Here is a 27,936-nt window from a genome sequence, read left to right as displayed (position 1 = left end):
AAATACAGAAGAGTTGTAGGCTAAGTTTCTTTCTTCTTCCCCCCCCCCCTTCTCTAACGCCGGTACCCTGAGCCACTTTCGCAATAAATCAAGAAACTGAGATAGAATTCCAAGCCAATTACACTGAGTTCTCTGGGTTGACTAAGCAACACTATGCATCATTGGGTCTCCATATATTGCGAATAGGACTATCAAGTGTCAAACCAGTTAATATGCTAACTTTGAGTTTTGTGTACAAAATGTATCATGATTTCACAACTTATTTGTGATTCACACGTAAACTGCATGGAAGAATGATTTCACGCAAGAGGGTCAACCAGCCATGTAATATCTGAAACCTGCAGAATACAGATGTTGAAATATCACCAGTAGAAACCAAAATATGCTACAATGGTCAAAAATGTGGCCATACGCGCTGAACAGAGTAGACATCTTGTACTGAGTACATAAAACATGTTTTACATATTGGAGCGGAACATAAATGTTAAATATTTTGACATGTCTCAATATCAGAGAATGATTTGGATGGGTGTAATTCAACATGTCTGGAAGACAGGAGCTCCTGGTCACAATACCCTTGCCCCATTCCACTCACCCAGTAGATTAGTGCAAAGTCCAATTATCTGAATGAATGCAAAAAAATAGTAATATTAGTGAAAATATCTGTGAGGTCACAGTTGTATAATACGACACATATTACAGAAGATTCCATATTTTTATTGTGCTGTGTATGATTACATTGGTTCCTTATGTACTTCAATTAGCTTTACTTTCTGTGTCTATGTGTACACTTAGGTTATACACTGTACTTATCAGTTACTTAACAGCAACATTCCATATTACTTGCTCTTTGTGATAAGAGTTACCAACAATTACCTTCAAAACCAACCAATCACCAACAACCAATTACCTTTAAATAAACCTAATTACCTTTCGAATACCGTTTGATTTGCAGAAGGTAACAGCAAAATGAATGCCCATGAGAGTTAATTAGCTTCAAAATCCCTTGTTTTTAAAAATTACACTAATTTGGATATAACCTTATGTTGTAATATCATGATTGCACTGTCTGGTACTGATGTTACAACACCTGAATTGTTAAAATAAAACCCACAAATTTCCCAAATGAAAACACAACTTGTCCAATAAACACTAACATCAAAAACAACAAAGATACAAATTTTGCAAATAAAGTTGAAATTTTGCACAAAAAAAAGGGAAAGAAAATATCTTCTTATATTTCAGATTTCTGGAGTACTTTTTGAATGTTAAATACTTTCATATTTCATTTGAAAATTTAAATTAAATTTGTAGTAAATTAACACATCCCAAGACGTTCCAATGCATTAACTTATAGAAAGACTCAAACCGAATCATTATCTTTCACTTATATGAAAGAGAACTTAGTAAAGAACAACTCCCACATACTAATCAGGAAAATTCATGCTATATTTGGGAGATATTATAGATTACAATTTGTGTTCTGGAGCTGTCATATTGCAAATGTGACGTCACAGTGTCACTAAGTTTTAAAATCTACTAGGTTCTTGGTTTTCTATCTCCATATATTCAAGGTAAAATGTTAATAGTGTTGACACTAGAAACAATGCCATCGTTAGCTCACGTTAGAAGCTTCAATATTTTAGATTCAGTATTTGCCAAACTCATCTTCATTGCAGAAACTACACATTATATTTAGCAGAGAAATGAGATGTACAAGTGGATTGATGATGTCATATTTAGACTTGATGATGTCATAGTTAGACTTGATGATGTCATATTTAGACTTGATGATGTCATATTTAGACTTGATGATGTCATAGTTAGACTTGATGATGTCATATTTAGACTTGATGATGTCATAGTTAGACTTGATGATGTCATATTTAGACTTGATCAAGCCTTTTGGCTTCTGTGTGAAGGAACATTACATCGGGGGTTAACTCCCAAAATGGACTTCTGAAGATTGTTCTCAACTGTTTGGGAAAGTTGTTTGTGACAGTTATCTTTATTGCGCATGGCAAAACCAGTATCGGGTTTGTATCCTCTCTGAATGAACAGTTTCTACATATGACAGAAATCAATATATTACGATGTGCTTTATACCCTGCAATACAAACCACAACGTTACTGCACGGTTCAATAACGATAAACAGTTTCTAACTCTATAATTAAAGTCTGTAATAAATACATTCGTACGATGGTTGGGGGGAAGAAAGTCATGCCTTCTTGCACTCCCCTTCCCTGTGTACCCCCCCCCCCCATCTTCACTGCAATTCACCGTAAAATGAAAATTTAATATGCAACTTGGAGAAATTATCCTGCAGATTCACTAGAGATATAATATCTGGAAGGCACTATAACAGGTATATCACAAAATGTCATTTATTGCTATATCCTGTTGTCCACGGCCATGTTTGTAAAACAACTATTGCTTTTCTAATAATCACAAAACTATTATAACTGAACGCTTACATCAGAATAAAAAATATTCTAAAAGATGTATAAAATAGTGAAATAGATTCAGATTTTGTAATGTACGATGATCTTTGGATTGGGATACTCTGGCAAGAAAGAAATGTGTTTTTATTTCTATAAAAGTTAAAGCCATTCGCGGCTGAAAGAAACGACATTGGGCAAGAGAGTAACTCTGATACTTGATGGTCCAAGAAATGGGACGGTATGAGGTCACTGAGTTTTTTTTATTTTTTTTATCTCAGTTTAGGTTTGAAGATATTCACCCTGCTTAATACAGATTAATTAAGAAATTTGATTAAGAAAGAAACTTATGAAATAAAATAATTATGAAAACCATCACCTTTTGATATACAAACTGTACCTCATTTTCCCCGAGAAAAAGTGGAAAGATTTCCTAAGCAATGTTTAGCTAGCTCCTGACGTTTTACAGCCGGAGAGAGCAATAAACTTAACTAGATGAAGAAATAACTGTGATTAACACTTCTCATTGCACAATACTGTCAAGATTACACATTAACTTGAAAACATGAGTTGCAAACACTTCGAGCGACGACAGTGAAAACTTGTCAGTCTTGTCTTATCCAAAAAAAAATTCTGCCCCTTTTTCAGTGCTTAACCCTGAAAACTTTGAAGAAGTTTGATCATGTGACATTTAAGCAGATTTTGTTTAGCTCTGATGCTACTGTCAAGAACGGATTTACCATTGAGATAGACAAGACCAGGCTCGGGACCTCTGAAAAAGAGGGCCCATAAATTTAAAGCTAAAAATAATGAAGTATTGGGAAAATGTGACACATTAGAAACATTTCACAAAATCTATTTCAATGAAACATTTTCCTTGTCTTTGTTCTCGATCAATCGAGACTTATTATGCCGATTAAAAACTAAAATCGTTTCTGGTCCGAATTTTTTCAAAACAGGAAGCAGGAGGGCCTTTTTGTTGTTTCTTGTTTTATCTTCATCACTTTGGAACTTTACCTAGATACATAGAGTACAATTAACAGATCTATATTCAAAAGATTTCAAAGTATGTTTAAAACGGCATATTTTGACCATTTTGCACGAAAGGATAAAACAAATAAGGAAGCCGGGCCAAAAAATGGGCGGGCATCCATGAGAAACATGTCATTGTGTTAATTTTTGCCTCAAGTGATATTTTACAAAGCACTTCAATGTTTTTGCACTTTATATTCACTAGCATCTATTAATTGCAGAATTCATGGCATAAAACGTAAACATTAACACCCGACTTGGGTTACTGACTCAAGATCCCTTTGAGGCTACAAAAGAATGTTTGAACCAGGGCCACCAAATATGTAACTCCAGTCCTGGTATTGAACAGTTTTCAAGCATACCTACCCCCACCCCCCCCCCCCCCCACAAGTATAATATATCTCCATAACAGAATGTAAGAGTGGTACAAATTCTCATTTTTTGTATTATTGCTATCTGAGGTACCTGCTACCCTGTATCTAGTAAATATGATACATAAACTTTAAACAGTTTGAAATTCCACTACTTTTTCAACACGAATTTCTGTTTCGTTCAAACTTCAAATACATGAAGTAACATGGTTTACTTTCATATTGCAAATGGTTTAACATCTTGTTAATTTGGTTGGAACAGATATTCAGTGACCACGTGGGTAGAGGTGCTTTTCTCTACATCCCATTTATCTAGTACTGAATAAGTGTTGGCTCTTGGAAACCATATCTACCAGAACTCATGAACCCCTAACCTTCCCCCTCCCCCCCCCCCCCCAGTCACCTTGTCTCTCTCCATTACGATTGGTACAAAGCAGAGTTTATAGAAAGGTGCTACTTCTTTCCTCAAACATTACTTCAAATGTTCCTAATTTAGTAAAGACTATTTTATGATGAATACTTGGAGTGAATACTTTATTATAGGTAACTGGGAGTCTTTTTCATCAAGTGCAGTGTTTTACGATGAAATATCATCATTTATTTTCACAGAACTATTAAACTAAAACCTCAATTGTTTTCATGATTTTGGACAAAAAAGAAATGTGATTTAGTGAGTGAATGTAGTTCCTTCAATTGACAGAAAATTTTGGAGAAAATATAAAGACAAAAAAAATATAATGCGGTGACCAAAAGGTAACAAGACAAAAAGCCAGAATGATAATTCATCTCGAGGCTGAACACGATTTGTCTCTAAAACTTCAGAGAGACTCGCTAAGTTCATCACTGGCCAGGTTCCTCTTTATTCTCCTTCTTCTCCTCTTTATTCTCCTTCTTCTCCTCTTTCTCCTCCTTTTTCTCCTCTTTCTTCTCCTCTTTCTTCTCCTCCTTCTTCTTCTCCTCCTTCTCCTCTTTCTTCTCCTCTTTCTTCACCTCCTCCTTCTCCTTTTTCTCCTCCTTCTTCTCCACCTTAATCTCCTCCTCTTTCTTCTCCTCTTTCTTCTCCTCTTTCTTCTCCTCTTTCTTCTCCTCTTTCTTCTCCTCTTTCCTCTCCTCTTTCTTCTCCTCTTTCTTCTCCTCTTTCTTCTCCTTCTCCTCCTTTTTCTCCTTCTTCTCCTCCTTCTTCGCCTCCTTCTTCTCTCCCAGATGAGAATCGAGAAACTTGAAATAACCGTTCAGGACACCCTGCGGGTCCTCTAAATGTGCATAATGGCTGATATCGTTAGGAAGCTCTGTAATACTGGAGTTTGGAACCAGCTTTCTGTTTAAAAAAAGAAACCCAGTAAAGCTAAATGGTATAAAGTACCCTGGAAGTCAGACGTAACTTGTCTATTAAAATTGATTCTTACTTTATGGATTCACCGATGAGAATGTAACTTTCTTTAAGACCTTTCCTTCAGCCACATTTAATCCTTAACTTCTTCTGAGTTACTATGTTTGTGTGTGCGTGTGTATGTAGCATAGTTGATACATAGATTTATAAATTGTCATGGCAACCAATCAAGGAAATAAATTTTTTGATACTTGAAAAGAAACCCCCCAACCCCCCCCCCTCCATTTCGAATATGTCAGTAAAATGTCACTAAATACTTGAATTGGAACTGTTAAATCAATCTAAAAGTACATACAAAATTCATTAGCTGTTGGGGAGGAATCTTTATGTCCTTGGATTGGGTAGATATTTCTCCGAAATTGAATCACAGGGGCTTTCCTTATTAGTTAACAGAGTTATTCTTAAGAGCTCTTGAGGATAAACGTTATTCACACCTTTTTAAACGTGACGTCATATCAGACATCTAACTTTGTTAGTGATATTATCGGGGTTTTTTCATTAGCAGTTCTCAGACATATCGATGGAGGTTGTACTTAGTTGTCATAGAAACCATATGCTAACTGCAAATTTCTTTTACTTACTTGAAACTGACGAGAAATGTCGTTGGAGTGTTGACGGGGTCCGAAGGTCCGTATATCAAGTGTACTGAATAAAAAAAAAAATTATCATAATGTAAAAATCATAATAATAATAATAAAGAATTTTATTATAATACAAATAGGACAAGACATAAATTCAGAGATTCATTGAAACCTCTGTATACGGCTTTATTTTACCGTAAGAACAAACAAACACATATTAACAAATACAACTACCTCCCCATATATAGTTTCAATACAAATATATGGACTTCTTTATGCTCACGGATCTAAAATATATACAGTAACTTAAGAGGAAAAGTGTGATCTGGCCATAAATAATATTTTATTTTATAATTATTGTGACTAAGATTAGGACTATGATTATTATTATTATTGTTAGTATTATTATTGTGGTATAAATACATTATTACTTGTGTAAAGACTGTAATGACCCATATCAATACTACCAAGTAAATATGGTTTCTCCTAAGCTATTTGCTTGTTAATAACCTTACTCGTTTAATAACCTTACAACTGAAGGTTGCAATAAATGCTCAACTGCTACTCTCAATTGCAATGCACAGGGCAAAGTTTTAATGGCAGTCTAGTCTTCCGAGACGTCAACATTTTTGTTCGGATGACCAAACATCTGCTTGGGAAACCTACCAATAAATGACTAAAAAAAGGACAGGCTACGTTGTATATAAAAATCAGGTTTTTTTTCTTCTGTATTTCTAATTTTTTTAATTTTTATTGTTTAATGTTCCAATTAAGTTGTCTGACCAACTGTTTGGTCACCTTCTATTCTCTGATTTTATTTTAGTCTGATTCTTAGAAAATCTTTTAGGATTGAAACATCAGGCACTCTTTTATATATTTATCTTCAGAGGCTTGCAATTTTATCTCCCTTTGCTTAAAAAACCTTGAGCTTTGATCCCAAATATGTTAGATAAACAAATGTTTATAAAACTTCAAAATTCAAACATTTTACAAACACACTCACAAACATTAATTCCCTTACACAAAACTATAATTGTGTGATTAAATATGTTTTAATATCTGGGAATAAATTTGGCTGACCAGAGTATCAAGAAAAATATTTCTGATAATTTTAGGGTTAGTGCTAATAGCCTCCAGCATGATCACTCTTGCGCTCTTCCGGTAAACTCATAAATTGGTTAAATACAGTAGCTTGTCAGTCAACACCAATTAATACTAAAAAACAAGACAAAATACTACAGTTTGCATAAACTTACTAAACTGTGACAGACACAAAGTTGCCCACCAATTAATATCACTGTACTAAATTTTGAAATACATTTATTAAACTGTAATGGACTATTAACCAAGGAAGTCAAATTTAGGTCAAACACAAAACAGTAGCGAGGTCAACAAAAGTTTATCCTTAAAACGGAAAAGAAATGACTTTTAGCGACATTTGAGACAGAGATGAACAGGTTCGGAGCGGAAACAATAACCATACAACAACCACCTAAAAAGTAATGAGTCGAAAACGTTTAGCGGCAAAAAGCTAATGCTTAGAAGCATTCAAACATCTGATGCGGTCTTCATCGGTTAATTACTATTCATGAATTACAGAGTAACCTTAATTCACCTTAAGCTCCATTAAAGATAATGTTAAAACAAGTTCCATTTATTGGTTGCTTCTCGACATCAACTAATACTTTGCTAGCATCTCCCCTAATGATAAACAGGTAAAATAGAAATACTTCTTTATCATAAAATATCCCCTGACAAAAATGAGATTTTTGTATATTTTAGGGTAAACATGCAATTCCAGTTTGACCACTCTAAATTATTTTGCACTGCCTTCCCTCACCCCTCCCCCCACAATTGTTTTTTAAAGTATAAAACTGTCACTGCTGAAGTACAGGTTACACCTCAGCCAATATTTAATGGAAAATTCACCCAAATACCTATTTAATGTAGGACTAGGGGTCAACCATCATTTTAACTGACGGTTGACATTTGCTATTTTTACAACTCGTTGATCAATTTCAGACTAGGAATTATTATCTAGTTTACAAACATGCCATAAAAACAATTTACAACTATTTAAAAAATCCATTAAATTTAACCTTTAACTTTCCTAATTGTTAATAGCTTGTTGTTATTCTACAGTAGTCTTGAGGTGCCATGTCAGTCTCAATTTAAGGACATTATCATGATAGGATGTAAAAATATTCACAACAGAGTTACACCTTGTCAGGTTGGTAACTTGACATATTATTTAATTCATTTTGATAGTCCTTAAAGTAGTACTAATTAAAAAGATGATTTATTCTTTCTATCATATTTTTCCAACTGTGGCAAATAACTCAAATCATTTCTTTCAATTGGAACTAAGTTCCAACTTTGAACATTTCAAGCAAAAACCTCATTCTCAGCAACCCTGGTGACCTTAGAAGACCTATGATCCATAGAAAGATAGATCCGCATACCAAGTTTACCATCGTATTTCTTTGTGTTTGCAAGTCAAGGGCATCACATACACACATAACGCACACACATACACAAATACACAGATGTATGTTTTACTGTACGTTCAGACTAAGGACCCCAACAATATAATTATTATTGTGGTATATCAATTCTTTTTTCAAATGATGTCTGAGGACTGGGAATTCCATTGTTCATGTCCACATACATACATACACGCAGACATACCCACCCTTTCACACATACACCAATGCATACACACCATCACCATCGAATAGATTCCTTTGCCTAGGATTCAGGGACCAAACATTATGAATTGCAATAAACGATACTAACAATATTGAGAGCTAGATCATACAGTAGATCATCAAACTTTACTTGGTGCTAGTTTAATCCGAATAACCAAGAATGAAAAGGACGATGGAATTGTGATATCATCTGATACAATATACAAAGGCCTAAATTTAAACCACAGCTACAGTAGATGTGCAAGATTTAGGAAGTGACTCAAGATTTCTGCTTCAACAAAGGAGTAGAGAGACAATTGTTTTCTTGGGAGGGGGGAGGGGGGAAGGGGGAGATGGACATAGCCAAAGATGGAGGGGAAGTGGACTACATTGCATAATGCTTTACATACTTTTTATGTATGGGTAAGGGGGGGGTGAGGGTAATACCCCTCTCTCCTTCACCTATGTCAATGAACAGAATTTACTGCCTGTTAACAAACAATAAATATGATATACTGTAGCAGCAAAATACTAAAGTAACATGTAAATTAAACAACAAATATTCAGCATCGAAAATTAACTATACCAAATTAGCAGAAACTTCAGACATTTGCTATGGATGTGATTCAACAGAAATCATTAAATGATTTAAAGGTTTAGATGGCACCCTAACAGCTCCATACTTAATTTCTATTATATTCACCTGTGTATTTATTTACATGCGGCCTTTTTAAATAATAAATACAAAGACTAATAATTTAGCAACCACTCATTCTTGCACTTCTTTATGAGTTAGTTTAAACAATTTGGTTTTACTCTTTGAAAGGAATAATCAATCCTAGAACAAACAAACTGCCTTTTAAGATGTTATCCATCATAGCAATGTGTATGAGAGGCTTCTTTTGATTTAAAAAAAAATAAAGAACATTTTTCCTTTATTAACTGTAAGCCTAATTGCCATCAAAGGCTCCTGTTGAAAGCATGTTATTAAAGTAGGTTACAGCAGGTTCCTAAGAAAATCCCGAAAGGATATGATGGCGTTATTGGAAGAACTTAGAATGCATAGACTCAGGATGTGTGACCTGATTAATTTGAACAGAGTAAGATTTGCCACTGGGCTTCTACTCGTAATGCGTAAGGTTGGCATTTAATATACACTTATGAGTAGTCGAAGGAGAACTTCATTTCAAAATACATAAACAAATAATGTGTGTTCCTTATACGTGTTCTGCCGTACAAGCAGTCATTTTCGTTATAGATATACCAATTTTGTTTTTAATTGAAGCCAACTTCAGTGACCCCTATCAAATAATGGACCTAACCAAATCTTTGGGTACATGGACTACTGTATAGGGGGTTGACAATTTCTGTATCAAACACAACATATTTTAACATTTTATTGACATGTTAACTACATTATATTATCAACAATTACTAATTTAATAGTACCAAGTACAACTTTAATGTTCTTTTGATAATTTTATTCAACCTGTTGAATGTTTTGTAAAACAATGACAAACCTTGCAGACAATACGATTTATAGTAATAGCAACCTGTCTGAGAAATTACGGTCTCCCGTCGCACGGCCAAACAACGAAGTCTTCCGCTTTGAGTACAGCGTTTCTGTATGTTGCCGTGTTGGACGAATCTAACCGTAATGGTAATTACCGACTTTGCGATCTGCGTTATAGTCATGGCCGACTTTGCAATCCCCGGTTACCCTTCACAATTTTGCAAGTTCAGTAAGAGAGACTTCATAGTTTCTTTCAGGAATTCAAAATGGTTACAACTATTTTCCAACCTACTTTAAAGGTCACTTACATTGCAACTATCATAACCTTACTGTACCATACATTTCACACATTGTTGCCCTTTGTTTTATTACAAATTAACCAAGACTATAGATACCTTAATGTTTAAGGAACTAAGGATGATTGTGGTAAGTGATGGAGCACAGAGGAGAGGCAGAGAACGACCCTCATGATCAAGTAGTTTGGACCACTCTTTACCCCTTTCTCTTCCTCCCCTATGTTACCATCAAAGCAGTACAAAATCTCAAAGTGTGCAGTAGAAGCACCAATTAAGATTAAAAACATATATCTGTAAACAACTGTTACACCTTCTTCTAGAAGCAAACAAATGTTCTGTACTCACGTGGTAACTTTGTTTCTGCTAAAGCTGACACCCATCTGTCTCTGTTAGCAAATCTCTCTCCTATGTATTGAATCAACCTAAGAAAATAAAAAGTAAAATATAAATACATATAAATACATATAAATATATATATATATATAGATATATATATAGATATATATATCTATATATATATATATATATATATATATATATATATATATATATATATATATACAGGATAGAATACAATGTAGAGTACAAGCATCCAGTGTCATAATCATAATAAATAATATCAAAGCAATCCACATATCCATAAGAACCATAATAATTTTTTTTTCCCGTTTCACTTAATGGTGAAGGATAAGGAATATGTGCAGCTTATGTAATAATTCATGTCACCGATGGAATTGAAGGGAATTAAGGCACTTGTGGGTTTTTTCCATTTCATACTCATATTTATTGCAATAACTAGATGTGTAGACAGTTAAAACAGGTAAGTCCTACAGCAGCTTAAAGTGAATGTAGGATTATATTTGCTATTCTGGCATGATTCATGATTCAAGCATGACAAATGTTATTGAATTTAATGTGGATATTTCAAACAATACTACTTTTTTATTCCCACATAAATCAATTTCAAATACTTCTTTCCAAACTGACCTTTTATTTGTTGAATTTTTCATGAACACAAACAACCAAAAGTTGCCATTAATTAAGTCTGTGTAACACAAGTTGTCATGGTTACAAAGTAAGCATTCGAGTGATGACACATAAATCAAAGTGAGAAAGTCTTTAAATCTAGACTGATTTTTGTTTACTGATGTTGTTTACATAATAACTATTAATTACAATCTCCCATTAATAGAGACACAAGGGAAACACCAGTTAGTTGATAGCAATCATTTCATATATTATCTCCAAAACCAAAGTCTATATTTGACCTCAATAATGATTTTAAGTTTATATAACAGGTGGCCAGTCTTAATAACAGTATTCATGTCTTACATCAGTAACTTGGGCCATGTTTAATCTGTGATATATGTCACATGATCACCTTCCCTTGAGACTTACCCATGATGCACCAGGTGACCGTCATTGTACCTGGTTAAAGCCCAGTGGTCTCTATATTCTTCCTCTGTCGGTTGGGTAGATGAGCCAAAACATTCTCCAAGACTGAAATACACATAACATCGATTGAATACACATCACATTGATTGAATACACATAACATTGATTGAATACACATAACATTGATTGAATACACATCACATTTAAATGTAGTGATCATTAGAGTAACCAAAACACATCCCAATGTAGAGAGGCAGGGATTCATACTTTGCTAACACATACAGCTCTAAAAAGACTTAACTAAATCAATGAAAATATAAAATGACTTTAAACTTGACACCGACCACACAATACACATCATTATATCGTTATAAGGCTATAACCCAAACTGACGAACAACTGTCTCATAGATGTCAAGCATTAATTAACCTTTTCAGAATTTAATGTCTTCTTTCAACTTTATTGCAATTTTCAGGACTTTTCCATAATCTTATACTAGTAATCTTTACAATATTCATACAATTCGAAATAAAAGATTTGTCTTGGAATATCCCTGCACCTTTCATAGCAAATGAACACATCCCTATAAACTCTGAAGACCTCAACTAGTGAACAAGTGCCCTCAACTTTGCCAGAGAGTCAGAAAAGAACACAACGTTCACACATTCACCAAAGATTACTGTACAGAAACCCTTGAGCCAACAAGTTTTAAAAAGAAACAAAATTCTTATAAATGTCATTTATCTGCACACTTTAGCTTTTGATGAACAAAATTTGAACACAAATGAAGCCATGGCAACACAACATGGACATGAAATAACTTTATATTCATGTGTTGTTTTCTTTCCAACATGTTCACAACATTTATGCTGCGATTGACTGAAGATTGAGGCCGTACCTCAACAATAACTCCCACGATGGATTTCACCGGATTAAAATTGTCTACTGACAGACAGACAGACTGGTCTAAGAGTTCTTAATCTCCATGCCAGCTGTTTCCTCACCAGTGATTTGTACATCATGATGGATAACTAGGACCTATCTAGCAATCTGCTTACCATTAAAACCTTAGTTGATGACCTCACAAATATATTCTTAATCTACTGTATTATAGTGAAGCAATATAATTGATTTCACAAACCAGAATCAAGGTATCTTTCCAAAAGTTTAATTAATAATAAATCTGTTTAAATATTTGTTGAGAAGTTCAGTGAACTTTGGATAACTAGGACTACTCTAGCAATCTGCTTACCATTAAAACTTTAGCTAATGACCACACATATATATTCTTAACTAATCAATTATAGTGAAGCAATATAATTGATTTCACAAACCAGAATCAAGGTATCTTTCCAAAAGTATATTAATCATAAATCTGTTTAAATATTTGTTGAGAAGTTCAGTGAACTTTAATTGTTATTTCAATGACATTTTTACCGCATTTGTATCAGCACACAAGAATCAAATGATCTTGCAATACGGTTGTTCTTTTGTGTGCAAAAATCTTTCTCCAATCATTGCCCAAGAGGTCAGTACCTCGGGAGAAATTTCAAAGGCTAAAATTTTAGCCTTTGAAGAAGATCCTGCGAAGATCGAAACGTCAGGCCAACTTTCTTTTACACATTCTCTTACACAGTCTCTCTAGTGGATAAGCAGTTTGCTAACAGTTTTATTTTATTTAAACGATAGATTATTAACGGTCACTCCCAATTGTGCAGGTTGTAGAAATCGTCTTATAGAAATGACCCTTCAAAGCATCCGAGGCTCATCGATCAAAGTGGCTGGATTAATTAGTCTAACTACCAGACCATAAGATCAGCCTCTTAAAAACAACACAAAACCCAATAGAAAAATATTAAGACTTGCAGCTTCAAATTACATCTTTACAAAGCAATATTAAAAATTGGTCAACGACCAGACTGTTTAAAATATAATCCATATGGGTACTCTGTTGTTTTCATAGAGATAAATTTAGACACTTTTGGGTTGATCGAGTCATCAGGAATTTCAACATCTTGATGAAAACATTTATGCCTGGACTGGCTGGAAGGAGCGTATTAATCATCTTTAGCCTTCACCATATTCGGAAGGAGAATATCTTGAAAACTAGAATGGCTAGACAGAAACATTTCTAGTGCTCAATGTTTCTTTCTTGCTCGGTTTGCTAATCTAAAACATATTTACAATTCTGCCTGAGTTTTCCTCTGAAATATTGGGAGATAAAAAAAACATCTATTCCATTCTAAACCTGCATATTGTGTTGGGTCAACACTTTGCTGGATTCTGACCAATGCCCACAAGTTTTAATACTCAATTTAAGTAGCAAGATATATCTTACTGCAAACATATAGCTGTTCTATGATCTATCGTACTATAACCATATAGCTCTGTTCCTTGAGTTACTCACTATTTAATAATTATACCAAAAATTCTGTGTCCCACAAATTTTGTAGTTCGCATTCACCATAAGACACGCTGTAATGCCTGAAGTCAAGTTACAACCCATACACAGAGAAATAATGAACGCAGATTTGTGGCTATTTAATGATAAAAATTACAATAACCTTTCACAGTGTATAATACTGTCTTCAGTCTTCACCAGTAAAAAGATATAAAAAAAAATTACATAAAAAAATTTCTGTTACAGATATTGTATATGTAGTATATATATTGCAAACACAGATGCCTTGATTAAGTGACTAGAAACTTTCTGAATCATCTCTAAATGTATATTTTTTAAAAAGAAGACAACATTCATAATCCATTTTTTCTTCAATAAAGTTTGAGAGGACTCACAGCAGCGTGGATAAACTTTTGCAGCAAGTCTGGATGTTGCATTAATATAAAAGCAGTTTGAAAAACCTGTTCCTGAAAGTTACTGTGAACATGATAACCAAAATGAATTTTAAATTGCCTGGAGCTTGTGCTGTTATGATCATTATTTTCACATCACTGCACAATATGTCATCTCGATGAAAAATGGAGTGACAAGCTACTATGGGCTGTGATTACAGATTCACGTAGTCGGCATGGCGACGATGTAAAGATTTTGGAATCTTACGCCTTTCGTCTGTAATTTAAGGGATAACAGTTTAACAAAAGTACAAAATATGACCTTCACATGTTATTTCACAAATCGGCTCAGATATGCACTGATTACCGCAGTCACCGTAAAATGTCAAAGAAGCTTAACGTCTCCGTTCACTCATGTTTAAGTCGAAATTTATCAGTAGATTTTTATGTCATATTTCAAAATTGTTTTTTTGGGGGAAGATTTATAACTATAAAATTTTGAGGTTTGCATCATCAAGATAAGGACATGATCGAAAACATGAAAGCTGTGTACTTTTTAGATTTTTGTTGTTGTTGTTGTCAAAAAGTGGATTCACAAAATTTACGAATGCTTGGTGTTCTATGCGGCTGCCAGGAGTGAGGAGTGAAAATATAAGAATTGCTACTAGCAATGAAATGATAAATATTACGCAGAAACATTCTGTCAGGAGAACGATGGTTTATTGATTCTTGACATTATTAAAAGTCTATAGATATCTCATTTCTACCACACTTATTAATAAATATGATAAATGTATATCTAGACTTAATAGAGACCACATTATATACTTTTGTGATTTACTGTGTAAGTCAATGGGGCTTTTAATGGGTGTATGCTACCTAAACTCACAGCAGCAGGGTGACATAACCTACTATCCATCCCCTCTCCACCACCAACACCACCAGGCGCCTTTCTTGTCCATTTGTATTTTGATGTTGTGCATGCATTTATACTGCTTCTGAGATCAATCTCTAACAGCAAGTGTAAAAACATTGATATTGAAAATTCAACACCTGATAAAACCATTCCTATTCCAGAGAAAAGAAAATATGGATATCAAAATTACAACACTGGTGGTTCTGTGTTGTTTATTTTGTAGACAAGTCCTGCCACAAGGAGGTACTGTAACTGTCAACTAAAATGATCGTCTCCCAGAACTGAATAATTTCTTTTCGCTGCTGAAGTGAGTTTTCATCGACAAAAACTATAAAACTGATCAATGATGCTGGCTGGTTTTACAATACTTTTAAGCGCCACATTTCGTCTTCTGTAAGCTGCCTCTTTAGAGCTAAATTTTTCCCAGGTTTGGCATAATTCTAGCCAACAGTAAATATTTCAAACGTAGTTGGATACGAGCTCTCACTCTCAATAAGAGATCTGTGTGGTTTCAACCTTTAAGCTAATCCCAATTTGGTTACTGTATATTGTTGTTAACTTTGTAAAGTCCAATAGAAATTGAATGCTTTAGTGACATTTCATCTGTAAACACCTGCTGGTCATGCCTAAATTCATTGTTGCTCAACAAGTGTGATATTGATGGACAAGTTACAAATTATGGTTGATTGGTACTACTGTACCCAATCATTATAAGTTATGGTTGATTGGTACTTAACAAAAAAGAGGTTTCAACCAAACAGGGTGAAAGAAGAAAAATTTCACAGTGACAGTAAAACTTCAATGCAATCTGTCCAAATACTGTTGCTGGATTTATACTTTGCTTTTGAATACATACAAAATTAATAGATCCGTTACAAAGTTTTAATTAAAGAGAGGAACCAACATCGTCCAACATCGTCTTTAAAGATGAATGTTCATGATATTTCAGCTTTGACAAAAAAATAAAGATTTTATTACAGCTGGTTTCATTTTTACATATCTGAAAAATGAAGTTAAACCTATGTTGGGAAAGGCTGAAAAATCCTAAACTTGTCAATTAAAAAAAAAAAAAATGGGCTTTTTGAGAAAAGCGGTATGACGATCACGTGATCCACAGAGACCTGTCACGTAACTACGACGATAAGAAAGTGGGCTCAGCGTAGACTGTACTTCATCTGCGCGCAATGAGTGTGTTAGTTCAGTTGCAACTTACACTATATTCATACGACAAACAACCTAACCACTAGCAAAATGCCAAGAAATTGTGTTGTAGGGGGATGCATCAGAATATATGCGGACTCTACTTTATCAATTTTCCAACGAATTTCGGGCCGACTTTGAAACTCATGTGATAAAGTCAGCATTAATGAGCTGTAACAAATATGGGTCTAAGCCGGAAATGGACAATAACCTCTCATCGATCTTTGAACTTAAACGTAAACATAACATAGAAAGGGCAGAGAGGAGATTAGAATCACTGCGTGAGACATTTTAATTAGGTATTATTTATCCTGCTTTTTCTTGTCATTTTAGTGAAGCCGACTACCCCAATGTGACCTTTCAATGTGACCTTTCTGTTGGATATGATGACGTACGGAACAAGGAACGTTTATGTCTGACTCAACAGTAGTGTGTACAAGTGCATTTATCTGGCAGTTTCAGCATTCCATTGTTTACATATCAGCAACTTGCGATTGATAAAAGAGAGATTACTGTGATAGAATATAACTTGCAAACCCTAATTAACAAGTAAATAACCTCATCGTAATATTCGGTCAAAGTAGGAGGAAAAAGTCGTACAAAAGTATGGATTGATAATCAGACGGCTCGCTACATTATTTGTGTTGATACTGGGCAAACGAAGGTGCAAAAACTAGATAGGATGGAGAAGAAGGTATTTTGATGAAGACATTAATGAGGCAAACAATACCGTTATTAAAGTTACATGTACTCACGCTCTGCAATATGTACGGAAGTTCATCAAACGCATCACAATGGGTGCAATATACGGATTCAACAGAAGCTGTACAGGGAGACAAGAAACGCCATTGTAACAAACTCAACGAAGATAAATACAATAGGCTGCTATGTATTGAGATCTCTATTCTACCTCTATAATATGGTCATGATGGTAAGTGGCACATAGATATCACAAGATCATCAAACAGTGGTCAGATGCTGAGGTACACTCTCGTCCAGCAGGTGGGGAAGTTAACTGCCGGTCCCAAAAGCAGGAAAGTGTGCAAAAATGACACTTGTCTGTCTCCTAACTCTCTGAACACTGAACCAAGAGAGATGGGGCTTAGCATGAGTCAGTGTTTATCCAAGACCTTTTGACCTTTGCATGGGATAGGGTTTTTAAAATGAACTTCTGTTAGCTTCCTAACACTTGTGAAATACTGAAATAAACTAAAGACAACCCTGGTCCTATTATTAAATTAATCTCAAAGGTAACAACAAAAATCTCAATTATTAATGAGCTCAGAATTTCGACTCCCCATCCCCCTTCCCCACCCATGCCACCCTTCTCTTAACAATTACATTTACATACTGGATATCTATAGTGAATGTAAATGTCAAGATTTATTCCAAAAAGTGAGCTAATTTCTCATTTTTCTTAATTTCTTATATTCTATGACAATGCCGGCCATAGATGCATGAAAAGGAAGAAAGTCACATATAAATTAACTTACACCTGTTTCAACTAAATCTGGATTAAATTATATTTCCCAAAGTTTAAAGGCCATCTATTTACACTATATACCAATCTGATGGATATCACATGAAACCTCTTTGTTACACCATGGGTAGTCTAATACTGTCTAATAAAAACCATTTTTGTATTAATATGCATGAATCTGTATCTTCATTCAACTATGGTATTGTATAACACCGTTCAAGTATTAATAGGGAATGAAATATCTATCGATATAGGTATGTATTAATATGCATGAACTCTGTATCGATATGTACATACCGACTATCCCCACTTGATAAGGGGTCACCTTTGCTTCAGCCAGCATTTAAACTTCTTCTTTTGAAAATTAAATTTACACTAGGAATTGAATTTATTGTTTTGTGAATTTGTGTTTTACTTTGAACTCTGTGGTTGGTTGAGGATCTATTGTAAACAGGCCCTTTATCAAGCAAGACCACAGAACTAAATTAATAATGTAAACAACTATTCATAAACAGGATAATACTTTCCATGCCTTTATCCCATGACACAGAATAGTGAGAACTGTGTGAAAAAAAGGCTTTCATGGTTAAAATGTAGAAATCACTTTTTTATCCTTTATGAAGAAAACGAAAAAAATAATAAAAGTTCCAAATGTTTAGAACTTTCCAAGCCCCTGTCATGCTTATGCATGCATGCAAGCTAATGCATGAGTTTGTTTTAAATTTAGCATAAGTATTTCAGCCTGCTTCTTTTTTAAATATATTTCATATGAATATGCGTTGGATTTTTTCCCTTAAAGGAGTGATATACTTCGTAAGTTACCTTCTGGGTCAGTCTAGGCTGATGATGTTCCGGTAAAATACCTGCAAATTAGAAGAAATCAAACGTTAAGTCTTAACAGCTAAGAAATTTTCGACACAGAAAAATCTTCTGCTATACCAGAGTACAATGTTAAAGGGAAACAAGGTTTGTAAATGACTGAATGGTTTGAGAAACATTTAGCAAACGATTCTTCAAAAAATCTGGAAGTAGGTCTCTTAAAACTGTACACCCATTTACAGAGATGCAAGGGAATATGGTGCAGAGTATTATATTATGATATAGGAAACCTCAGATCTTGCAAACAACCCCAACCATGCCCCTTTCCCTCTCCCACCACACCTCCCAGACCACTTCAAAAACTTCAAAATACAGAGCTAGAGAAATCACATCAAACATCATTCCAGCTCTTAGCTTCACAGACTGTTCCATTGTTGGGTTACAAACTGGTGGATTAATATTTCATATTTTCATATTACTGCATTAAAGCAAGCTATCACAATGAGAGTTGGATGAATTTGTTGTTGATACTTCCTCTTTATTAAATACTCTTTTCATCTTAGACTTCATTCTTCCTCCAAAAATTATCAATATAAGGTTTAAAAAATTAAACTAAATTGAAATTCTCTGCTCAAAAAAAGAGGGGTGTGATCTCCGAGCTCACCTCCATTTAAAAGACAAACGGTTTCAATTTTCAATTTCGGATGAAACTTCCCTTCATTGAACCTATAAATTGAGACAACACAGAGAAGTGAAATGGTTAATGGACCGAGAGACAGATTACGTGGTTTGTTTCCTACAAACTTACAACAGAGATGCACGTTCAAAACATAAAGAAGATGGCCGCATTTGGTCAACAACTTTACCAAACTTATGGAATAAATGCTTACCAATGAAATTGCGATTGATAAAGTAAGATTACCCTCCAAAATCAATCTTTTCACCAAATAAATTTAACTTAATCAATAAATCAATTAATCAGTTCAAATCTACCTACAACACTCTGAAACTTTGTCATAAAGCACAAATTGAAATTGTTGATATTTTCCACTTTTGCTCCATTATTTGACATGTACAGTAACCCTTCCAGTCAAGCAAACAAACTACATATTTTATTGAATGTTAGGATCAATTGGTGAAACATTAATAAAAATCAATTCAAAGAGACTCCTTATTAGGTTGCTTGTAAACATGAAAAGTTCTTAGCATAATTCCAAGACAGAGAATATTTACTTCTCTTTGAGGAGAATTTACAATTTTAGGGATCTACCTGAACTTTTCTGGAAATAATCCCACAAAATCACAAAATAAATAAGTCAAAACCCTTTTGCTTAGAGCTTCAAGTAATGTATAATCTATCAAGGTTTTGTACTCACAAGTGATGACCCTTGACCCATATAAAACCAAGATCTGTACTGCACTTCATAATTTGAATATTGTTCGAATCACGAGAGGATATGTTTCAACAAACTACTGCAATTGTCCAACGTTTGAAAGGAATATCGAACAATCTTTTTCTCAGAACTTTTTAATTTCAGAGATAATCGTTTAAAAGGATTTTTCTGGTGACAAATGCATATGGTTTTTGTCTAAAGATTCATAATATTTTGAGCAATGCTGCTTCAGCAACCAGAAAGTCCTTTCAACTTTAAAAGTTTTTAAAACCATAATCTCAATTTGCTACCTAGTTACTCACCTGGCAACTACTTCCTGAGCAACTGTATCACCAAGGTCATGGGCAAGAATGTGGAAAGATTCAACTTCAAGGTCTACCAGTAGTGATGTCACCATATCTGTCATGCCCATAACTGTATATTCATAACCAACCTAACAGTAGGAAAAGGAATAGCAAAGAAAAACAAATTCAATATGGTACTTAAATAGTTAGAAGGCATGACATTTTGATCCTAGCAGGATCTTCTTCATCAGAGGCTAACCTGAAACAGAAACAGATTTAAGGACAGATTTAACAGAGATGGGTGGGCAGACAGCTAAATTGGACCATTAAACAATGGTAGATAATTATTAATTAAGATGAAAGGAGAAATGACACAAGAAAGAAGATTAAGTAGGAAAAGACTTGGGTGTGGATGGAATTGTTGTGAGGAGAGGAGAGGAGAGGAGAGGAGAGGAGAGGAGAGGAGAGGAGAGGAGAGGAGAGGAGAGGAGAGGAGAGGAGAGGAGAGGAGAGGAGAGGAGAGGAGAGGAGAGGAGAGGAGAGGAGAGGAGAGGAGAGGAGAGGAGAGGAGAGGAGAGGAGAGGAGAGGAGAGGAGAGGAGAGGAGAGGAGAGGAGAGGAGAGGAGAGGAGAGGAGAGGAGAGGAGAGGAGAGGAGAGGAGAGGAGAGGAGAGGAGAGGAGAGGAGAGGAGAGGAGAGGAGAGGAGAGGAGAGGAGAGGAGAGGAGAGGAGAGGAGAGGAGAGGAGAGGAGAGGAGAGGAGAGGAGAGGAGAGGAGAGGAGAGGAGAGGAGAGGAGAGGAGAGGAGAGGAGAGGAGAGGAGAGGAGAGGAGAGGAGAGGAGAGGAGAGGAGAGGAGAGGAGAGGAGAGGAGAGGAGAGGAGAGGAGAGGAGAGGAGAGGAGAGGAGAGGAGAGGAGAGGAGAGGAGAGGAGAGGAGAGGAGAGGAGAGGAGAGGAGAGGAGAGGAGAGGAGAGGAGAGGAGAGGAGAGGAGAGGAGGGGAAAGGAAAGAGATGAGGAAAGGAAGATAAAAATGGAGGAAAAAGAAGATGAAAAAAAATGGATGTTTAGGAATTCAGATGACATGATGTTTACAATCCTGGCAGAATTTTTTTTAAAAGGCAGATTGAACAAAGTTAAAGAAACATTCAAGTTACCCATAAAGAGGGCGGTAGAGACAGGTTTATTGCTAAACGGATCATGAATAGTCTAGACAATGACAGATTAAGAATTTTTGACAAGAAATATTAATCACTGTAGAAATTGAGCACGGATAATCCAGTATGGAATGCAAAAATGGATCATTAAAACTTTCCTTACAACTTCCTTGTTCATTTAAATTTGATGGTGCATTTCATCGAAAAACATACTGCACCAAGTTACTCTAACACTACACAAAAACTACTACAGAAACTACTACACAAAAACAACATACTAAAACATACTACACCAATACTACTAACATACTACACCAATACTACAAACATACTACACCAATATTACAAACATACTACACCAATATTACAAACATACTACACCATCAAAAACATACTACACCAATACTAAAAACATATTACACTAATACTACAAACATACTACACTAATACTACAAACATACTACACCATCAAAAACATACTACACCAATACTACAAACATACTACACTAATACTACAAACATACTGTACTACACTAATACTACAAACATAGTACACCATCAAAAACATACTACACCAAGGGCAAGTTATTGTTTCACTTGAGGTTAAAATTCTCCTTGTTCCAAATGGATGTCAGACAGCATCTGTTTCATCAAAGAACAATACATACTTATTATAGGTCTTATTGCTTACAGACAAATTGTTGGTATTGAAGTTGAAAAGGTAATAAACTTTTCAGGAGTTTTCATCAACTTCTGCAATGGAAATAAATTATGCAACAATTTACAAATCTATGTTTTTTTTTCTTGCTTATCTGTGGTTTATGAAAATCTTCATTTATGAATAATCTGCTAAATCTACTGTCTCCCCTTGCACCTAGAAAATTCAATCATATGTAGACGTTTGTACTCACAGGTTTGTCACTGAGGCCAAATCCTAGAAAGTCTGGAGCAATAATTCTACCGTAACGCTCAGACAAACCATCCCATACCTGAGGAAAAACAATATAAAGGCATTCACTACCATTCATTGAGTAAATTCAAATATAACACAGAAGAATTAAATACACAAACAATAGTGATTTGTCAATGAAAAGAAATCTGTAGACAAACACTAATTAGTGTAACAATTTATGTAGATCACGGCTCCCTACCGCACTGCACCCAAACTGTCCTCCTCCCCCCACTTCTCTAAAAAGAAGGTAATTGGCTTATTTCCATTGGTTCTTATTATATGGTAGAAATATGCAAAATGCATATTTAAAATCACTGTGATTTTGCTTAGAACTGAGAACTTCTTTCAAAAAATGACAAGAATAATATCAGCAGGACAATGTTTTCCCAAGTTGCTCATCCCAGCTGTAATATTTTTCTGATCAGCCATTTAATTAGAAATAGGTAGTGGGGAGCAGGTAGTAGGAGCCTGGGGGCACTGGGGGCATGTGCCCCCCACTGATTACCAAAATAGCAAATGTGCCCTACTGGCAAATAAAATGTGCCCCTTTGATGAAGAACTGTCGTTTGGATATTTTAAGCCTTTGTTAATTTTAATCTATTATTTTAATTTACTCACGTGCACTATAATAGTATTGATAGCATACTAACACATCATATATATATATAAGTAATATGGTTGGTGTGTATCATGGTTTAAAGCATATGTATGTATGTGTGTATGTATGTATATGTGATCTTCCCGCAAGCAGGAACTCGCGAAAGAAGCCATGGAGGCTTTTAGACTCGCAAGCTGACCGAAGCCAATCTCTCGGCACACATCCATTTAACGTCCATGTCGGGAACGTCCATAACGAGTGGTTGGTGTGTATCATGGTTTAAAGCATAACAAGTGGTGGTTGTGGAATGAGAAAGTGCCCCTCTGATGTTGTGCCCCCCACTTATTGGAAGCTTCCTACCCCTGGTGGGGAGAGCTCATAGCAGGAGACGAGAGGAACAGATTGAATGGCTCTAGCATATTTGTGTATTGGTATTAAGTGGGATGCCCCTGATACTGTACACAGTTATGCAATATCAGTAAAGGCATCATAAACAAAACAAACCTTAGTAAAATCATAGGAAGAGGTTGGATATCCATGGAAAAGGACTACCACCTTAGAGGCAGGTCCAGAACCTTTGTCATCTGTGAGGGGAAAAAAAGATGAGAAACATGTCATAAATTTCATTTAATACCTAGCTGCATTCACAACATAATATCTCTTGATATAGATGGAAATATAAATCATAAGAACAAAGTCTATTAGTTAGGTGTATTGCTATCACAACAGGAACTTCATACCTTCAGAACATTTCAAAACATTTTTAACATTTACAAGAATGTCATTGTAAATGTATCACACAGCAGTATATACAGGATTTCTCAAAGGGGGTGGGGATGGGAGGTGGGGGGAAGGGAGAGTTATTGGTAGATACCAAAGTTATTACTAAAATGAATGTTTGTAAGAAAAGATTGGGTAAATTAAGGACTACACACATGATAGAATCTCTCATATACTATACTTGTTATGATTAATATTTAGTTTGTAGCTAATTTTTGGTAGCAAAGGAAGTTCCTTTGTGCATCTGCTCTTATTACACACTTAGCCAACTATCAAATGCATATTAAAAATCAGTTAAATTGTCATTAACAGTTACATATGAAATGTTATTCTTGTATCCATTGTTGAGTCTTACCATGGTAAAATATGTTGTGACCATTGAAAGTAAAGGATTTGCCAGTTTCTTTCCATTCTGTGACATCTGGGGAAAGTTCTGGAGCTGGGTATGTGACGAATATTGCTAGTGCACACACGAAAATGCAAATTAAAGTTCGCCACATGGTGGATGATTTCTGGAAGAGAGAATATGTACATCTCATTGTATTTGGAAGTAAGGTTAAAGGTCAATAGTATTCACATTTCTTCTTATAATGATCCCTCACACATTTTCAAAACTGACAACATTCCCTCCCTTCAAATTTTTGAGGTAGCAAAGAATCATTAGCATCAAAATAAGACAGTCACAAGTCTGTCTTTAAATGTTCTGATGTTTTGCATTTGCTTGCAATTTTCTTTTTTGCTTCCCAAAAGAATTACAGTCAAGTTTGTAAGCCTACATACCTAGCATATATTGGAAATTTTAAGGAAAGAGGGTTCCTACATTACACATGGGATGGGTGGTTATATAGACCCATTCTTCAAATTTGGGAGGTGGCCGAAGAATAAATGTCATAAAGAATGCTGATGAGCTCCAAACTAAAATACAACATTTTAATTTGGTCGTGTCTATTGGCACGTGCACGTGCCAATAACAACCGTTATTGTTACGTTGACGTACCAATAAGCATCGATATTCACACGAACATGCTCGGGCTCATGGACAGTAACTTTGCACACGAAGGAGTACCAGTAAGGATTGTTATTCGCACGAACGTGTTTGTGGGTATAAGTAGACATGTAGTGATTAGAAAAGCACTGCCAATAAACATTTATATTCGCACGAACGCAGGGCCGTCTTAAGACATCACCGGGCCCTGGGCCCGGCAATGGAGCGGGGCCCCTCAATCAAGTGAGTTCGAAAAAAAGGTGCGTGAAAAATTGACATCCTTGACAATCGCTCAAGCATAGACATGCCTGCATTTACCACCCCTCCCTATGTCGCGCATAAAGCATAAAACTTTAGCTGAATAACATACGTGATACATCTAAAAGCTGAAATACATTATAGAAGAGTAATCTTCCAGTTGCCCTCCATCCCTTCCCTAACAATCAAGGGCGTAGGAACCGGGGGGGCGGGTGGGTGCCAGCCCCCAGTGAAAAATATGGTGGGGCGGAAGTATCATTCCGCCCCACCCCCCCCCCCCGCTTGGCAAGTCAGAAAACCCCTTTTTCATTTCCAAATGAGAAAAAAATCTCATTTGGAGTACCAAATTGCATCTAAGGCCAGGTGAAAATGCAAAATTATTTACAAAATGGAGTGGGTGTTGAAATGTGCTATATTGCACCAAATTGCATCTGAGGCCACCTGGAAATGCAAAAAAATTCAAACATGAACTTATAGCATGCTTCTCATGGCGAAACATAATTGCACCTATTAGGTGAATTGAGTGTACTGTTAATAGTAGGAGAGACTAGCGTAGGTTCTTTTGACCAACTAGATCGGTTTCTGCTCTCAAACTTTATAGGAGGAACTTCGTCAGTAGTAGCCTTTGAATATTTTATATTCGGCCTGGGCGTCTCGTTCTCAAAATGCATCTATTTTCTGTGCACAAGTTTTTATGGACTCATAGTGCAGCTATAAGAGCATCTAAAAGAGCTTCATGTGAACCTTGAGAGTCAGCTGATTCTTCGTTAGTACGAAACCTTGAGTTAACAAGTAAATCTTTGAGATTTTGGGCCCTTTTGTAGGCTAGAATCAGTTCTTTTGGAAACAGTTTGGATAATTCCGCGTGTTGCGAGATTAAGTGCCAATGTTTCAAAAGTGATTTTTTCAAATGCGTGGTTTTGATATGGGGTGTATAGGTGAGCTTGAACACAAGTGGTGGTTCCTCTTGTTTAGGTTTGGTAGTGAGGTATTGCCCACGGTTTTCAAATTTTATGCCTTTCGTGGCTGAGGCAATTTCCTCTTTCTTATAGTTACGGAGTAACAGTTTCTCTGTGTAAGCCTTCGGAGTATTGTATATAGGGTTGCCAACTCAGATTCGAATATTTAATGTCAAACTCTCAAGTGTTTCACCAACTCTCGTCACAAGTTGTCAAGTATCGAATTCAATCAGGCATAATGGCCTATTCAATAAGTTTTCCTCCCAGATTAAGACATGGGGTTACTATGATTGCGGGGCCCCTGACATCGCGGGGCCCTGAGCCAGGGCCCAGTGGGCCCATGCGTTAAGACGGCCCTGCACGAAAGTGTTCGTTTCGTACTGAGTAGGCGGGGAAGGTAAACCATGGCCCCAACCACAGTGTTGGGTATGCACGGTCGATTTGCCCCCCCCCAGTCGGCCCCCCCCTCAAGATTTTGGTCGATGAAAATTTGCTGATTCTCAAAAAGTGGTTATCGTTTTCAAAATCAATAGCCAAATCTGTAAAATATGTGAGAAATCAAATAAAGAGGAATCCTTTATTACAAAAATTGAAAAAGTATCCGCAGTATATCCGCGCAGATATGAACATAACCCTGAAAATCCACATAGTTATCAAATTCCTGTTCCATTGTCATGCACTGCAGTGTTACTGTCCATCGATGTCCTGTTCATCCCTCCCGTGTCCAGCACATATCAGGACAGTTCATTGGTTACATCAACCACAAGCGCTGATTGGTCAAGTTACATGTGTGCGAATAGTCAATGTTATTCGCACGATTACGTTCGTGCGAATAGCCACAACGTTTTGATTTAAACCGATTAGTTTTGATTTATATTGTGAACGAGGCAGGACATGACACTTGACAGGTTACGGTTTATCTAGCTCTCTGGGCTAATAATAGTACAAAGTTCTGAAATAAGCTGTATTTATCATACAATAACACATGCACACAAAAAGAAATCCCAAAGTTGCTGCTACCTAAGTGAATATACTAGCCTAGTGAAGCATAGTTAAAACAGGTTGTGATATAGCCAAATTGGTTTTTTTTCTTTACGTCGGCATACATGTAACTGCTAAACAGGGACACTGCAAGCTGGCTACAAAGATCTACAACTGGTAGGCTAATGATGTAGGACAAACATCCATTTATGTCGAAAGCAGGCTATCTTTGCCCAAGTGTCACTCGAAAAGAAGAATACATGAACAACGCTTTTACGAGCCTAGCTTAAATAACACAGTTTTAGGAGTAAGTTAAACCATTAGAAGATTGCGCTCTTATTGATACATCGCCAGATTCTAAAATTTACAAGCAAATATATACAAACCTGACTTTTTGTTTGGTATGAGTTTGAATATAACCTTTCCGAAAGGACAGATCTAGACCTTGAAGTGTCTTTCAGACCTGTAAACTTTGTATCTCTGCAAAGTTTGTAGCACCTAACAAAAATTAAGGTTCCTCGACCTGTGTGCCTCAGTCTTGTATTGTACGTATAGTGGCTTAAAAATATTCTGTAATTATGATGTTGTTTTGCTTTGTATCGCTAAATTTTGTATTTTCTTCAATTAAAAATGTAAACGTGTCCTTAGCTGCCAGTTTCATTGATTAAAAGGACAAACA

The 27,936-nt window shown here is 35.7% G+C and overlaps 1 protein-coding gene across 2 annotated transcripts; it reads right to left on the bottom strand.

Moving 5' to 3' along the window:
• Window positions 1–420: 420 nt before the first annotated feature.
• On the bottom strand, window positions 421–27,933 carry LOC139961322 (mesoderm-specific transcript protein-like). Of its 2 annotated transcripts, none has more exons than XM_071960453.1 (12): window positions 27,649–27,933; window positions 24,430–24,586; window positions 23,799–23,878; window positions 22,656–22,733; window positions 20,609–20,739; window positions 19,577–19,638; window positions 18,916–18,956; window positions 17,369–17,436; window positions 11,708–11,809; window positions 10,655–10,731; window positions 5,814–5,877; window positions 421–5,160 (listed from the first exon to the last, which is right to left on the bottom strand). In XM_071960453.1, the coding sequence occupies exons 2-12, from the start codon at window positions 24,572–24,574 to the stop codon at window positions 4,683–4,685; spliced, it is 1,326 nt and encodes a 441-aa protein (XP_071816554.1). In that variant the 5' UTR covers window positions 24,575–24,586; window positions 27,649–27,933; the 3' UTR covers window positions 421–4,682. The 2 variants fall into 2 exon arrangements, with proteins under 2 accessions (XP_071816554.1, XP_071816553.1); XM_071960452.1 differs by having other exon boundaries at window positions 27,644–27,932.
• Window positions 27,934–27,936: the final 3 nt, after the last annotated feature.

The sequence above is a fragment of the Apostichopus japonicus genome, chromosome 20, assembly GCF_037975245.1.
Source record: "Apostichopus japonicus isolate 1M-3 chromosome 20, ASM3797524v1, whole genome shotgun sequence".
NCBI lineage: Eukaryota > Metazoa > Echinodermata > Holothuroidea > Aspidochirotida > Stichopodidae > Apostichopus > Apostichopus japonicus.
Note: the sequence above shows the minus strand (reverse complement) of the source record. Positions and strands in the feature narration are given on the sequence as shown.